Source organism: Mirounga angustirostris, unplaced genomic scaffold (genome assembly GCF_029215605.1).
Source record: "Mirounga angustirostris isolate CCGP_5_RB_7025 unplaced genomic scaffold, mMirAng1.0.hap1 SCAF_13, whole genome shotgun sequence".
NCBI classification, from domain to species: Eukaryota; Metazoa; Chordata; class Mammalia; order Carnivora; family Phocidae; genus Mirounga; species Mirounga angustirostris.
The window spans coordinates 51,904,221-51,921,920 of NW_026991721.1; the positions used below are offsets into that span (position 1 = coordinate 51,904,221).

A 17,700-nucleotide genomic window follows, 5' to 3' on the forward strand; every position below is an offset into this window, starting at 1 on the left:
TTGTCCATCCATCGTCCTGGCAGATAGTATGTGCTTGCTACTGTACACTCACTATGGGCCAAGCCCTGTGGTAAGTGCTACAGGTACAGAGAGGAGTTGATTAGATTCCTTTTGCTCCTTTATACTGTTAATCACTTCTTTGTCTGTTTTGCATTGTATACAGGATCACAGCTGTCATTGTACAGATTAGAGGCAGGACGGGCACTTTGTCTACAGATGGAAAATTACTATCATTTTTTCCCCTGTTTACCGCTCCCTTTACTGACTAGAGTCAAACTTAACATTGTTCATGAATTCCCATCTGAAGGACTGCTTGCATACATTTATTATAAAATGTTTGTAATCGTGCTCCACATATTTAAGTGAGCTTATGTGCTGAGATCATTCCAATGGTGTAGTTGATTGGATTTTCAGAAAAATTTGTTACTAAAAGTAGAAAAACTGTGGGTCAGATCAGGTACTTGCAAGATCTATTAAAAACTGAAAATACCAGGGCAGTCTTCAAGGAGCACTCAGTCCTTTGGGGTGTGGGGGTTGTAGTGGGGAGAAGCACCCGTGTCAGTGTCTGTAGTTCTGGGGTGACACAGAAGGAATGATTAATTCTGCTTGATGGAAGGGGTTGTGTTTCACAGAGTGTTTCACAGAACATTCTCCTTGCTTTAAAATAAGATATGTGGTTATTTGGTTCACCCAGAATATTTATTTAAGACTGTCTTTACTGGGTGATTGCAGACAGAAAGCTCCTTCATCTTATAGTGTTCCAAGAGATTTTGAAATTACCTGTTCTAATTATCATTTGATTTTTCATCTCTTTCCATGAATGGTGGCTTTACTTAGGAATACCAAAAAAGGATGTGATAAAAGAGTGAAGGAATAGTCACAGTGGCATGTTTTTAAGGCATTTTTAAAGATACATACATAAATGAAAGCTTTGAAGGAGGTAATTTGTTCTGTTTACATAGCTTTAGTTCATTCAACAAATGCTTATGGAGCACTTGGCTCTATAACCCAATCGCTGTGTTAGGTGCTGTGGAGAGTTAAAAATGGATTCAAGTCAGAGGCCTAGCCTTCAAATAGCAGGGAGGGAGAGAAGTAGGAAATGCGTGGGTAGGGAGGTAGATGAGTGAAAAGATACTACAAGTCAGAATTGAAGTCCAGTTTCAGAGAGGCCCAGATACTCGGGCGACCCGAAGAGAATAGGAGATAAAATAAAGGAATGGTACCTGAGGCCAAACAACAAGATTTACAGTGTCCCCTGAAACACAGTGAATAAAAGGTCTGAGAGAGTTCACAAAATAAGTGCATTAAGTTCTTTTCACACAGAAGGAAAAGCAGAACTGGGGAAAAATATACTTTCCTAACAATGTCAAGTGTTTTAAATGGGATACCTATCATACTCCATATAGCCATCAATTTGTTCATGGTGCTTGTTTTTGCTCTCTTGCCAGTCTGTTTGTTCTCCAGTCCCTGGGGAAGTCCCATCTCCTTTTTGAAACCTCTGATCATGGTCATCTCCTCTGCCTTTGACAGGTGGAAAGCAGAGTATCATTCATTTGACAGTTCATTACCTTGTAGTGTTCATCATTTTTGCCCCAGCTGGATTATGAATTCCAGAAGAATAGAAATAAGGATTTATATTTCTTTTCAATTCAGCATACCTTCTAAACCAGAACTTAACAAAAGATAATAAAAATGTATAGCTACCAGTGCATGTACAGTTCTTTATAGCTTATAAAGGGTTTTTTTGTCGTCATAGTAGCTACTTAATAATACCTAATAGAGTTCTTAACTATGTGACAGACTCTTTGCTGAGTACTTTTTTTTTTTTTAAAGATTTATTTATTTATTTGAGAGAGCGAGAATGAGAGAGAGTACATGAGAGGGGGGAGGGTCAGAGGGAGAAGCAGGCTCCTCGCTGAGCAGGGAGCCCGATGCGGGACTCGATCCAGTGACTCCAGGATCATGACCTGAGCCGAAGGCAGTTGCTTTAACCAACTGAGCCACCCAGGCGCCCTGCTGAGTACTTTTTATTCATTATCTCATTTAATCCTTATAGCAACTGTATGAGGTAATGATTTTTAATCCCAATCTGTAGGTGAGAAACATATCTGCCCAAGGCCACACAGTAATTTTCATGTTTCAGGTCAGGTCACTTCACCCAGGATATCAGTTATAATGCTTTTACCTACAAGTAATAGAAAATCTGATTAGAAGTGGTTTAAACAATAAGGTCTAATTTTTTGGCATAACAAGTCAGAAAGTCGGTCTTAGGATTGGTCATTCAGCAGTTTAACAGGGTTAGCACTGTGGTTTCTTTGCAATTCCCTTAGCTTTTTTTCTCATAGTTGCAGGATGGCTGCCTCATAAGACAGTATCTTAAGGCAGAAAGGAAAGGGCATTCCCTCTCACACATTTCTCTTTTTCGCCAGAAGATTCCTGAGTAGCTCCCCACCAGACTTTCCTTCTTGCTCCTTTGACCAGAAATGGGTTACTTTACTACCTGCAAAGGAGTCACTTTGGGAGAAATGGGCAAATGGGAGTGGGATTGCCATGATGGGTTTAGACCAATTGTGGTTGAGCCCTTGGGCTGAGCCTACCTTCTCTGAGCACCTACCCAATACCTGAGTAAAATCAGGGTTCTCTTGGCAAGGAAGTTGGAGAAAATGGCTGTGGGTTAAATAACCAGCAGTAATTTATGCCATACCAGCTCTTTAATTTTCATAATAGCAATTTTTTTAGATGAACTGAGTTCCAGAATAATTGAATGACTTACTTGAGGTCATAGAGGTAGCAAAAATGGGTGGTTGGGAATTTGCATTTCTGAATCAGGTTTTCTGATTCCAATCCCCAGTACTTTATAAAACGTTGATTAAGTTACTAAGGTGGGCTCTCATTTTGTTTGTTTCAGATGCTTGAAGTTTCTGGGAAGTCGGCATCCGACCCTGGTGCTTCCCTTGGTGCCAGAGCTCCTGAGCACCCATCCGTTTTTTGACACAGCTGAACCAGACATGGATGATCCAGCTTGTATCCTCTGTGCTTAGGACAGACTGGGCTGATTTGGTGGGGTGTTTTGGCATTTTTTCTGCAGTGTAACTTGGAGGGGGAGGTCCTGAGTTTAATTTTTTTCATTTCTTTTACTTAAGGGTATATCCCAAGGGAGCCTAATAGTTACTATTCTTAACTTTCATTCTTGTTTTCACAGTAATTCACATTTGCTGTTTAATACTAATGTTATTAGTAGTAATTTTTTTTTACCCTTTCTTGAGCATTTATTATATTCCACACTGTTTCATGCTTTATACATTTACCACTATCTTCCAAACACCCCTGGAAGGAGGTATGAGTCCCAGTTTACAGATGAAGAGACTGGGGCTTAGAGAGGCTAAATAACTCTCCAAGCGGTACATGTGGGATTCAAAGCCAGACATCGTTGTTTTTTTGTTGTTGTTTTTGTTTCTGTTTTTTTTTTTTTTTTTTTTTTAGATTTTATTTATTTATTTGTCAGAGAGAGGGAGAGCACAAGCAGGCTCCCCGCTGAGCAGGGAGCCCAATGCGGGACTCAGTCCCAGGACACCGGGATCATGACCTGAGCGGAAGGCAGACGATTAACGAATGAGCCACCCAGGCGCCCCCACCCTTGATTTTAAAGCCTATGAACGACCTTCCTTCCTTCCTTCCTTCTTTCCTTCCATCCTTCCATTTTTCCTTCCTTCCTTCTATCCTTCCTTCCTTCCTTCCTTTCTTTCTTCCGTCCTTCCTTCCTCTCTCTCTCTTTCTTTTTTTAAAGATTTATTTATTTGAGAGAGAGAGACCACATGCATGGGAGCGGGCAGGGGAGGGGTAGAGGGAAAGAATCTCAAGCGAACTCTGGGCTGAGCCTGGAGCCTGACATGGGGCTCGATCTCACGACCCTGAGATCATGACCTGAGCCAAAACCAGGAGGTGGACGCTTAACTGACTGAGCCACCCAGGGGCCCCAGCTTATGAACTTTCTTAATCTGCAGCCTGAAGAGGGGATGGTTGAGCTAGGCTGCAGGATTACTTTGCCTCTGATACAAGTTCAGTGAGTTTGTGGTAGCCACAGGCAGCATGCCATGCAATTGGATTGTTTTCCAGTAATGGAAAAACATACATCAGTGCATGCACACTCTCCTATGGTTCTTTTTGCTCTATAGCAGATCCTTGGTGAGGTTTAAGGGATATTTATTGAGATGCAGAGATCAGCCAAATAACTGGCTGTCGTAGGATGACCATTGTATTCTCGCTTCATTCTGTTTATTTCCACACTGTGTTTGGAGAAGTTTTTAACAGTTTGTTTAATTGATGCACTAATCAATGTCTAACTTCGTATTTACCTCTGAGAAAGGCATATCCCAGACCTTACCTCTAAAGGTGCAGTACTATAGCTGCTTGAAATTCAGCTCATCAGAGAGGGGCTTAGTGGCTAGATGTTACTACAAACCTCACATGATGTATTGAAGTGCTCAGAAATCTGAGGGCCCTTTATACATTAAAAAAACATTAAACACTGGGCGCCTGGGTGGCTCAGTCAGTTAAGTGACTGCCTCCGGCTCAGGTCATGATCCCAGGGTCCTGGGATCGAGCCCCGCATCGGGCTCCCTGCTCAGCGGGAAGCCTGCTTCTCCCTCTCCCTCTGCCTGCCACTCCCCCTGCTTGTGCTCTCTCTCTCTCTCTCTGACAAATAAATAAATAAAATCTTTAAAAAAAAAAAAATTAAACACTTTTGGAAGCCTGTTATATTAAGATACTATTTTGGGCACTTGGAAGGTGATGTTATTTGGGAAATATTTTTGGCTGTAAGTAAAAGAGATTGCCCCCAAACATAGCTTAAACAAATTAAGATTTTTACTTTTCTCCAAGGTAAAAGAAATCTGGAGGTACACAGTCTGCTGCTGGTATAGCAGCTCTACATTATCCTTGGTGGTCCAAGGTCCTTCTGTCTTCCTGTTCCTGCCCTTTTCACTTGTCCACCATTGCTGCCAGAGCTCTGATCATCAGGCCCAGGTTCTCGGCAGGAAGTTAGAGGATATTTGTAGTCAAATCAGTATTCTGTTAGCAAGGAAAAAAAGGAAGAATGGATATTGGGTAGGCAACTAGCAGTCTCTTCCGTAGGGATCCATACAGAAGATTGGTAATATGTTTATCTTTTAATTTCTGATTTTCCCTCTGTTATAGAATTAATATACGTAGAAAGTCCAAAAAATTTAAAGAAGAAACTTTGTACTTAACATCCAAAGTCCTACTAATCAAAGTAATGGACCATTAGTATTTCAGTGTATGTCCTTCTTTTTTAAGGCCTGGAGTTGGGATTTTGCTGTTTGTTTTTGTTTTTGTTTTTTTTTTAACATAGTTTATCTCACCATCAAATACCTGATAATAGATTGCTGCTGTCATATCCTTTGTATATGTTAGAGCCTGCTTTTTCACTTATGACACAATGCTTGTAATACAGTATTATAAATTCTTCATACATAGCATTTTTAATGATTGCATAATACTCCATCAAGTAGATGAAACACAAGGTGTATGGTCATTCTCCTGGTTTGAGACATTTAGGTTGTTTCTGATTATTTGCTATTATAAATGATTCTGTACTCTATGATTATTTACTTAGAGTAAAATCTGAGATGTAGAATTACTCACCATTCAAAAGACTTTTACTGTCTAGTGCCAAATTGTCCAAAGATACTGTGCCCGAATGTACTTTAGTCAGCCATGTACCGGAAGTTTCTATGTGTTACTGTTCTCTGCATGATTGGGCATTATTTTAAAAAACCTTCGGTGAGTGGGGTAATGTATCTCTTTGTTTGAATTTGCATTTATTTATTAGAAGATTGTCATTTAATAAGACTTTTGAGGGTGGGAATTGGCGTCAGATTCTGGCCAAGCTCAACCTTCTAACCTCCAGGTTTACTTAACCCACTCATCCCTCAGACATTGCAGTTTTGGTTCTTATTTTTAATGCTGCAAAAACCTGTCCAACAATGCCAGCACTGTTCTCAGATCATACCTTCAGGCACTATGCCTACCTCCGAGACAGTCTTTCTCATCTTGTTCCTGCCTTAAGGGTATGTTGAAAACAATTTTTTGTTGTTGTTGTTGTTGTTGTTTTAATTCTTATGTTGATCCCCATACATTACATCATTAGTTTTAGATGAAGTGTTCCATGATTCATTGTTTGTGCATAATACCCAGTGCTCCATGCAGAATGTGCCCTCCTCAATACCCACAACCAGGCTAACCCATCCTCCCACCCCCCTCCCCTCTAGAACCCTCAGTTTGTTTTTCAGAGTCTGTCGTCTCTCATGGTTCGTCTACCCCTCCGATTTCCCCCGCTTCATTCTTCCCCTCCCTGAAAACAATTTTTGTCATTTTTTTTGGTGTTTTGATTTTGGGTTCTTTGTGGTTGTTAAATAGCAGAAAGCACACTATATTTTCTCTGAAAACACATTCATTCATTCTCTTTCTCTCTTGGGCTCTCTCCCACTGTTTTGTACTTTTGGTTCTGTATCCATTACTTTTTAAGAAGATTCATATTCTAAATGTCCCTGAGTTATTGATTATGTTACGTTAGGCAAGAAAAAGGAATCTGGAACAATATGTTCTAGACCAAGGATTAGATTGTGCAATATTTTAACAATTACATAAAGCCAAAATTCTCAACAAGTTTATTTTTTAATAATAAAAACTTTGTTACTTTTAAAACCTTAAAGATACAGAAAGAAAAACTTTAATGAACTGCGAGAATAATGGCAAACACTGAAAGCTAACTGTGTGCAGGCACTTTTCTAAGCTCTTCATTTGTGTTAACTCATCCCTGTTTAGGTGACTCTCAATGACTTTATATAACATAATATATGTGCATGATTAGAAAATCTAAACTGTCTGTAAGCTACAAAATTAAAAGTGCAATCCTCTTTGCTCTCGTCCCTTTCTTGAAAGGTAACCACTTTTAGCAATAAGAACAAGAATTATAATTAACATCCTATAAAATGTTTTTATAGCATGCTATGTAAATTTAGGAATAAACCATCATTTCCCTATAAAGTGAAAGATCAAATAAAGTTTAAAAATAAATGTGATAACAGATTGATTTTTAGTCCCATTTCTGTGGTTAGCTCATTTACTTCAGTTAGCAATAGAGCATAATATTATTTCATTCTCTTTTCTTTTTCTCCTTGCAGCTTGTGGTTATATTGTGTAGACCATATCTATTCTCTCTCTCTCTCTCTTTCCCTTTCTCCCACTGAAGCTGGGGAACAAGAGGAAGGTTATTTACAGAATCACTTCACCTGTTTTTCCCTTTCCTGTGTGTTTGACTCACATTTTTTGTTTCCTGGTTTCTTCGTGTTACCAGAAGCCGAGCCACAGAAGTTGATGGTGCTGTAACCCTACTATGTTTGCTTAGTTACCAGGGAGAAAACTAGTGTCATCGGCTGTTTCCCCCAGTATCGCACCTCATGAGGACCCTTCCCATCAGTTCCTGCAGCAGAGCCTTGAAAGAGTGTACAGTCTTCAGCACCTGGACCCTCAGGGAACCCAGGAGCTGCTGGAGCTCACCATCAGGTAAGGTGACCGTCCGTTTGCTTTGACAGAGTTATTGATACTTGTTATGCTCAGCTGAGCTGTTTTGATGTGTAGTTTGGCTACAGGCTAGTTTTTCTGAGTCTGTTGGCCTGCACTCACACAGTTTTATGACCTGTTTATATTTGCATTAGATTGGAGTTTGAGCATATTACAAAGAAAAGCTCTTTGTGTTCATGACCGCTTTGATGATGAGTGCAAAACTGAAGAGTTACAAAGAAGCTATTTTTACTTTTTCTTTCCTTGTGTATAATTAGGATGGGTGATAGAAAATGTAAAGGAACAGTGGCTTATCTAGGAGGAAAGGTTAATTCTTTCTTGCAGGGAGGGCAGAGCTAAGATGGTTATCAGGGCCCTATGCCCATTCTTTCTCCATCTTCTGCATCAAGTGGTTTCTGCCTAAATATCCAAACTCTAACTATCCCCTCTGTTTTCCAGGCTGCAGGAAAAAGGCAAGAGCAGGAGAAGGGCATCATTTCTACCCTCACCCCCTTTTATTTTTATTAATTTTATTTTATTATGGTATGTTAGCCACTATACAGTATATCATTAGTTTTTGATGTGGTGATCCACGATTCATTGTTTTCATATAAACCCAGTGCTCCATGCAGTACGTGCCCTCCTTAATACCCATCACCGGCCTAACCCATCCCCCCACCCCTCCCCCACCAAAACCCTCAGTTTGTTTCTCAGAGTCCATAATCTCTCATGATTCATCTCTCCCTCTGATTTCCCCCCCTTCATTTTTCCCTTCTTTCTCCTAATGTCCTCCATGCTATTCCTTATGTTCCACAAATAAGTGAAACCATATAATTGACTTTCTCTGCTTGACTTATTTCACTTAGCATAATCTCCTTCAGTCCCATCCATGTTGATTTAAAAGTTAGGTATTCATCCTTTCTGATGGCTGAGTAATATTCCATTGTATATATGGACCACATCTTCTTTATCCATTCATCTGTTGAAGGGCATCTTGGCTCTTTCCACAGTTTGACTATTGTGGACATTGCTGCTATGAACATTGGGGACTCACCCCCTTTTAAAGACACTTCCCCAAAGTTGCATGTTTTAATTTTCCTTGCATCCCATTGACTAGAATTTAAGTCAGATGGCCATATCTAGCTGTTAGGAGGTAGGAATGCAGTCTTCATTCTGGGTGACCAGTGCTTATTTAATATTTGGTGGCTCTGATAGGAAGAAGGGGGTGGATATTGGGGAACAACCAGCAGACTCTTCCAGACCTTATTAGGATGTCCTGAATGATATGAAATGAATTGAAATCCATTTGCCTTTAACAAAAGCAATATCTGTCTGCTTTTGTGAATAAGGTTTGTGGCAGAGTTGAGTAGCACCATGGACACTGTATGGCTGCAAAGCCTAAAATACTTACTATCTGACCCTTTACAGAAAAAGTTTGCTGACCCTGAAGTGATGCCTCAATCACATTTTTTTCTTCCGCTACCTTAACAAAGCAATTAGTTTTAGAGGCCAGTGTCTGAAGTTGTTGGCCCCAAGCCCAGGAACATAAGCTCCACTTTCTGACTCATCCCCACCTAAGTAAACATTTAGGTTTTGTTCTTGACAGTTGTTATCCTGTTGGCACTAAAGCAAGTACAAAATGCATAAAAGCAAGCCAGTTTGATTCAGCCGCAACGCTGGCTCATAGTGGGTGCTCAGTAAACACCTGTTGGTCTGACTTGCCTGCGTGTTCTGAGGATAGTCCTGCTGGGCTTCAGGCTGGTGGGACCACTGGTTCTAGTGCTGTAGTCAGTTCTGGGTACTGTTTCTAACTTGAGTGCATTCTGACGAGGGTGGCCAGGGTGGTGAAAGAGCCAGAAAGGAAAGCAGATGGTGGAGTAGTTATTGATGACCTACTCTGTTTTACAAACATTATTGCAGTTAGAAGTTGTTACCATTTCACAGAGAAGAAATGACAATTTGGGGAGGTGAAGCAATTTGCTAAAAAGTGGCAAAATCAGGCTTTGAATCTGGTTTTGTTTGACTCTAAATTTGAGGCTTTGTGACATGTTGCAGTGAAGGCGATTCCTGTTAGATCAGGTGACCCCTGGGGTTCTGCATGTGGAAAAGTGAAATATTAGAATTTCATTTAGAAGTTTCTCTGATTAGGACTCTGATCACTTACTTGTTGGTACTAGTTTAAAACAAACTTCACCGTCATACGTGAGCCATCCCCTTTGTTGTAATCCTAGCAGTTATTTAATCTAATGGGATCTCACCTATAGAAAAGTGTGCTTCAGTTAGGGCTCCGGGAGATGATTTGTTTGTTTGTTTCTAGAATTTGACATAACTCTTTGTCTTCACCATTGTACCTTGGGTACCATATAGGAGCTCATTAAATATTTGTTGAAAACTGTCGTTGTGATGGCTTAACCAGGAATGAAGACTTTTAAGATTTTTTATAGATGGCATTTTCTTCTGGCCATATCACACCTCCAGATGTATGTAGATTTGATGTTTGTAAGGCTCTGCTGTCCTCGATCATAATAAGAGCTGCTGTCTGTTCAGAGTGCTTATACGTACCCACTCTTCTAAGTGCTTTATGAATTGAATTTGGAAACAATCTTATGAAAAGTACCCCATTTTTAAAATGAGTCAGGGAGCTGGGGGTCATTCATTTGTTACATGGTTTTTGAGAATCCATCATATGCTAGGCAGAAGGGGCACGGTAGTAAACAAAATAGTTTTGCTGCAAGGGATCTTACAACCTGGTTGGGGAAGTAGCTAATAAGTAAACAAGAAATGTAATACTGTGCTTTCCATGCTGCAGTATGGGAAGTTCAGGGTTCTCTAGGAAAACAGAAAGGGGGCACCTTAGCCCCTCCTTAGATGGCTAAGCAGTTACCAGAAGAATGAATAGAAGTTCATCAAGTGAAGAAGGGAGAAGACTGTTCAGGACGAAGAATAGCAAGGTCCTGGACTAGAACATAGGTCTAACTAGCCCTTCCATCTGGTCACACTAATCTGTTTCTGGGTAACAGTTTGTATGACACAAAGCGTCTAGTATAATGAGATTTAAAATCCAAAGGAATTGGTTCAAGCCTTAGTTTTATCATTTCCTAGGTACATGATCTTGCGCCTCAACTCCCTCATCTGTAATTTGAGGGTACTATGAAGCTGGTCATAGGGCATATCATGACATGTGGAAAGTATTTTGAGAATAACAGTTACATAGATAATAGTCATTTATGAAATTTTTGTTTTAAACTTAAATTGTGAAAAAAAATTAAAAGTAATAAAATTTAAATTGTGGCTCATTTGACACAGTAGACATGCTCTTAATATTTTGTAAGTAAACCTCTCCAAACTTTATAAATGCTTATTGCCATCATGTGGACGAAGGATTGCTGAAGTGTGTGTTCCTGGGAGGGGCACTTTTGCCCTCCCAAATCGCATTTGTAGAAATGTGGCTTAATATGCATCTGGTTTTAAATCAGTTTTGGTGTCATCTGTATTTGATGTAGTTCATAAATAAATGAAAAGAGTTTTAATATCAAATAAATAAATGAAATATAATATGATGGTTTTTTTTTTTTTTTTTTTTTTTTTAACTTTTGGAGTTCAGCCAGACCTGAGTTCAAGGCCTATTTTTGCCACTTATTAATCCTGTGACCTTGGGCAAACCACTTAAACTCTGATCTGCCCTTTCATTCTCAGTGAAATAGAATTAATTGCAATTCACATTGTCAGGATTAAGTGGGCTCAAGTAAGGAAACACCTAGCACACCTAGTATAGTGCACACAGAAGGTGATCTTTGTACCTTTCTCATTAAAGAGTTCATAGTTTCTGGAGGGATGTTTAAACTTAGGCTTCCTGAGGATTGTGGGCATAAAGAGGTACAGAGAGGAAACAGTAGGATAACAGCATTTTGTCCAGGACTAGGAAGTTTCTTTTTTTGCTCATACGGTAGTTCGGATTTCCCATGACTGGTTGGCTTACATCTTGTTCTGTGCAGTTGAGAACAATTGCTTCAGTGCAGGGGCTGTAGAATAGATTACTATCTGGTGGCTGCCAGCTAATGTATAGTCAGCTGGTCAGTGTTGTCTGTCATTGAAACAGAAGGCAGAATCTTCCTGGAGAGGAAACGGTTCAGAAATAGAGTGATTCAGGCTATCTTTGCAAGGGAGACATCAGAGATGTGAAAGAGAGAGACCAGCTGGCTACCTGTGCAGTGTTTCACAGGTGTGGTTCGCTAGGACATGGTCTTGCCTTTCATTGTGCTGGATTCCAACACATGAGTAGGCTTTTCAGGAACCTTTCAAGCCACCAGAACTCACAAGAGATGATATATAAGCTGCAGTCCCCAATTTCTTCAGTCACTTTGGGAATAATTCATTTTGTGTCCCTTCATCTCCTTCCTGACACCAAGGTCTGTAGGACGCAGCGTTAGCTATTAGAAAGTTGCGTGAGATTAGAAGGAGGAGCTTAGTCAAATGGGAAGTTTTGTATACAAAACTATTGTGAAAACTTTATATGTTATGCTATTTTGAAACTTTTTATGTTATGCCAACCCTGCAGCTCCGCTTCCCTTGCGACCCAAATCATCAGATTTTCCACAGCTATCATTTCCATATGAAAATTTGATGTTGCATTAAAAAACAAGATAGCTTTCCACAAATGCTTTCTGAGATGGATTATTAGGTCACACACACACACACACACACACACACACACACACACACACACACCTCCCCAAAAAAGAAGAAAGAAAAACAACGGGGTTTTTTTGTAGATGTGTCGTGTATCCCCAGAAGAAAGAAAGAAAAGAAACTGGTAATGGTGGTTGCTTCTGGGAAGGGTGTACTGGTTAGTGGCACCCTGGGATAGGAAAGTAAACTAATTTAGTTGCATATCCTGTAGTATCTTTTGAATTCTATTACTTTCTTGGTTTAATTCTGTAGCTAGGTATATATTATCTATTCAAAAAATTAAAAATTTTAAATCAGTAATTCCAGCCCCCACACAACTATTTGATCTGTGTGTGCCACTTTCTATTTTCTTGCCTTCAGGCAGCTGGGTTTTATGTTTTTGCAATCACTTGGTCTATACCAGTATCCAGCTAGGATGCTTTTGGCTTCAGGTATCCGGGAAACCTCATCTCAGACTAGCTTACAATGGCTTTTTATTTTCTCATATGAATAGAAGTCTGAGGCAGTTCTAAGTATGGTATGGTCAGGTAGTTCATTTATATGATTAAAGACCCAATTCACTGTCTCTTTGGATTTGTCTTGTCCTCAGCATTTGCTTTTCCCAAGGCTTTTTTCTTTTAGAGTTCTAGTACGGCTGCCAGTGGCAATTAGGACCGTAAGTGCTCTTGTTCAGTCTAGGGTGTGATAGAGATGGAGACAGACCACTATCAGACCTGCTCCAAGCATGGAATATAAGTCCTTGAATTAGGCCCGAGAAGGCCAACTTATTAGGTCACATAACCAAGGAGATGACATATACTAATTGGCTTAGTTCAGTCAGACTCTACCTGGGAATGGGTTTAAGTATACCTTCCCTTGAACAAAATCAGGGTTCAGTTAGTGAGGAAGACATAAAGAATGGCTAACTGGGTAGGGAGCCGACAAAGCCTACTACAGTATCCTAAAAAAAGTTTTTTCCTGATGATACAAAAGATACTCATCTGTTATGTTAAAACACTTGGAAAATAAAGCACAGTTGGGAGAAGGCACTAAAAAAGCACCCTCATACCTCTATCCAGAAAACTACTTTGCTGTATGTTTCTCCTACACATGTTTTTCTGTAGTTAAGGTCATATACCTTATTACCGTTTCATATTTTCATCTGTAGAATATTCCACTGTATTTGTGGAATATTGTGGAGCATAAAGCATTTCATTTCTGTTGGATATTTCTTTTAGAATTACTTCTCAGCATAAAGCTACTGATCAAAATATTTGACCATATGTATGACTTTTAGAACAGTACAGTTTTATTTACTTAATTTTATCAGCTTAACTGCTATCAAAGCATGAGTGAACCAGTTTCATTATAACCACTCCAGCATTGGGTGCTGTCATGTAAAAATTTATGACCAATTTACTAGTTATAAAATGGTAAAATGCTTTTTTTAAAAGATGTTATTTATTTATTTGAGATAGAGAGCACAAGCAGGGGGAGGGACATGGGGCTCGATCCCAAGACCCTGGGATCATGACCTGAGCCATGCAGATGCCCCTAAAATAGTAAAATGCTTTTGACATGATCTTTATATGGCTGTTATTATCCCTAACCATTGTTGGCCTTGGGGTTTTCTTTGCTGCAGGGATCTGCAAAGACTTGGAGAACTTCAGTCTGAACTAGCAGGAGTCGCTGACTTCTCTGCTACCTATCTTCGGTGTCAACTTCTTCTCATCAAGGTTGGTTTGGATCCGTTATGTTTGTGATTGTGATTATTATGTGCATAAAGTGCATATGAAAGCACTTTAATGGACTCAGCAGTTCTTGAGGCCAGAAGTGGAAAAATGTAGTCTTATACAGCCGCTTAGCAGTGAAGAAATTATGTACTCTGCAGTGTAATTATATTAGTCTCTAATTAGAGAATTGTTAACTCATGTGGGAATTTTAATTTTTTTAATTTGGGAGAATTCTTTTATCCTTGTATAATTAGAGCAGATTGGATAATCATTTTCATTAGAATCTTAAGGATTTTTCTTTTTTTTTTTATAATTTGATTAGCATATAAAACTTTTATATTATTTTCTTAAAATGCCAATTTCACTTTGCCCAAGTCTTACAAGGCAAAGGTTGATTTCACTGCTCTTAAAATGGCCACCGTGCTGACATTTTGTATTAGGTAGTCAGGTTGTATATATACACACATAAAATTGGTAGCCAAGAAGCTGTTTTAGTTTGCTGAGTTGAAAACGTGTTAAATTAGTTCAGTAGCTTTCAGCTTCTGCAGCAGAGTTCTGCTCTAAATTTAGGCTTAGGTTTTGGAGAGCCCCTTCTCACTTGATAAGTCTTTATCCTGGCTTTAGTTTAAAGTGTTGTTAGTGAGTATGATATTTGACCAAAGTCAGAGTAAATGGAGTCATTAGAAATTATTTCTCATTGTAAGGTGTGTAAGCTTAGGGCTTTGCAGGTATGTGTATATACATGGAAGTGGGTGTGTACACGAAATGGGTTGGGATTTAAACAGCTCTTGTTGGCTAGATAGATTTTTTTCAAATGTATACACCTGTGTAACCAACACCACAGTCAAGATACAGAACATTTTCATTATCCCAGAAAGCTCCTCCGTGCCCCTTTGCAGAGTTGTTTGGCCTTTCCAAGCTTCTATGAAACAGGGCTGATAATAATTCTAAGTAGGTAAGGGTTGGTAACAAGCAAGGTATGTGAGAGCCCTTCGCCTAGTGTCTGATACATAGTGCGTGCCACGTCAGTGTTGGTCTTTCTGAATTTCTCTTTCTTTTTCTTTCGTTCTTTCTTTCAGATTTTATTTATTTATTTGATAGGGGGGCGGGGCACAAGCAGGGGGAGAGCAGGAGGGAGAAGGAGAAGCAGGCTCCCTGCTGATCAGGGAGCCCGATGTGGAGTTCCATCCCAGGACCCTGGGATCATGACCTGAGCCGAAGGCAGATGCTTAACCCACTGAGCCACCCAGGTGCCCCCAGTGTAATGTTATGTACAAAAAAAAGCATACACAATTCTGCTTTTAGACTACAACTATATAAAAAGCATATCTATGAGAAATGGTTGGAAGTGAGTTTTCAAAAACAATAACTCTGTTAAGGGTAGCATGATCTGTGTGCTTTAAAAATTTCTATATTTATAGTTTAGACCTGCTGCTGTCCAGCTGGATAGTCACTCAGGCATATGTGACTATTGAGTACTTGAAATGTTAGTTCACATTGAGATGTGCTATAAATGCAAAATACACACCGATTTCTGGGACTTAGTATGAAAAAACAATGTTAACTATTAACTTTTAGAATACTGATTTTATAGTGAAATTATATCTTAAATATACTGGGTTAAGTAAACTATATTGTCAAAATTAATTTCACCTGTTTCTTTTTACTTTTAAAAAGATGTCTATTAGATTTGTAAAATTATATATGTGGTGTGTGTTACATTTCTATTAGACATTGTTAGTCTATGTTTTCTGTAAAACCATTAGGTTATGTCTATAATTAAGAAGGACTGAAAATAAGGGACTATGGCAGAGGTTTAGAGAGAAATGAGAGATGGGGCCATATGGCTGAGAGGAGAGATGGGAGGTAAAATTGTGGCTTCTCGTGATACTTTTGAACATAGAGATTGAGGGAGAGGGAGGAATCTAGGAAAGCTTCTTGATTTCTAGTGTAGGTATGTCAGTAAGGCGATGGGGTTCTTCAAAGGATAGTGAACAGAATAAAAGAACCACAGTCAAGGAGGAAGGGTCTAGGTGGCCAGAGTAGTCTAGTGGCTCTGGGAACAAGAAGGGCCGAGAGCGGTGGAGGCTGGCTTGCTTGCACATTATAGTGAGACCTGCGTGGCTTCTGCCCTCTGCTTGCAAGCACTGGTCTGATCTGGATATAAGGCCTTTGGACCAGGAATTGGATTGAGTGGGGAGGAGTTCAAGCCTTTGGTTTCTTCTTTCTCTGTAATAGGCAGGGCTTACTAGCTTAAAAGAGTAAGATTGAGAGGAAGTCCTGATCCAGGAGATTTCCAAAGCAAAACAAACACAGAAGCTTCAAATGATATGCCAGTCTTGGTGACCTCTGTGTTCTGTTCTCTCCTGATTTGTCTGTGTAGGCCTTGCAAGAAAAGCTATGGAATGTGGCTGCCCCTTTGTATTTGAAGCAGAGTGATTTGGCCTCTGCAGCAGCAAAACAGGTAAGCATATTGGGACCTTCTTCTCAGATGGATCTCTGTCCAGGAATTGTCTTGTCTAAGTTGGAGCCAGAGGCTTCCAGATGGCTCCACGCCTCTGCTGTGCCCTCCTCAGTACCATCCAGTGACAGATGTTAGTTATATGAGAAGCAGCATAATTAGGGAACACAGCACTGGCTTTGGAGTCAGAGGACCTGGGTTCTACTCCTGGGTCGGCCTCTAATTTGTTGGGTGATATTAAGGTTGCTTAACCTCCCTGGATTTTTCCTTCTCTGTAAAATATGGCAATTTAACTGGATGATTTCTTTCTTTTTTTTTTTTTTTAAAGATTTTATTTATTTATTTGAGAGAGAGAGAATGAGAGAGCACATGAGAGGGGGGAGGGTCAGAGGGAGAAGCAGGCTCCCCGCCGAGCAGGGAGCCCGATGCAGGACTCGATCCCGGGACTCCAGGATCATGACCTGAGCTGAAGGCAGTCGCTTAACCAACTGAGCCACCCAGGCGCCCTTAACTGGATGATTTCTAAGATGCTTTAGTGTTGTAAAATATTACAGTTTGTATTTCAGATATATTACAATCCAGTAAATACTGTCTTGAATCTTTCATCTGAAAATGTAGCTGAACTCATTTTGAAGTTGTGTATATTTTTAGCCTGTACCATCTTTTGAATGTTGAAAGGTCCTTATGTGCTCCTCAGTTCATTAAGTAGCATTTAATTATATTTGCCTTGAGTTTCTTTCTAGCTTTGAGCAGTTACCCTTCATTCTTAGGTATTGGGATTTGGTGAACTCTTCTGGTCCTGTCTTCCAGATAGTGGGTCTATATATGACCCAGTGATTATGACCCAGTAGCAAGCTAATGATTGTTATGTTACAGTTCACTAAATGATTTCAAGTCTGTTTTAATTAACACTCACAGTAATCCCATTAGGTAAGAATAAACATTAAGTCCATTTTATAGATGAAGTAGTTGAGGCTCAGCAAAGTTAAATTTATAGAGCTATAGGTAGTAGAGTTAGGGAATTGAGCCCAGATCCTCTGGTACCCACTGTGTTTTCTTCCCACTACTCTGCTTGATCTCTCCTCTGATCTAGACTTCCTCTCAGACCTGCTGTGTGGCTTTTTGTAGGGGAGTAGAACCTAATGACTAGACCCCCAGAATGGGAGGGATGGGACCAGGGAGCAGTAGTCTGGAGGAAAAAGGGGAAAGGAATTACCATTGCTGGGTGCCAGATACTGTGCTAAGTGCTTTCCA

The 17,700-nt window shown here is 39.8% G+C and overlaps 1 protein-coding gene across 4 annotated transcripts in view; it reads left to right on the forward strand.

Moving 5' to 3' along the window:
• Positions 1 to 17,700, forward strand: part of INTS4 (integrator complex subunit 4) — a 110,466-nt gene that overhangs the window by 74,555 nt on the left and 18,211 nt on the right. For all 4 annotated transcript variants that reach the window (XM_064576869.1, XM_064576870.1, XM_064576871.1 and 1 more), the window contains 5 exons: positions 2,909 to 3,024; positions 5,956 to 6,089; positions 7,430 to 7,587; positions 13,895 to 13,988; positions 16,369 to 16,449. In XM_064576869.1, the coding sequence (XP_064432939.1) occupies positions 2,909 to 3,024; positions 5,956 to 6,089; positions 7,430 to 7,587; positions 13,895 to 13,988; positions 16,369 to 16,449 (583 nt within the window). The remainder of the gene's footprint in view (positions 1 to 2,908; positions 3,025 to 5,955; positions 6,090 to 7,429; positions 7,588 to 13,894; positions 13,989 to 16,368; positions 16,450 to 17,700) is intronic.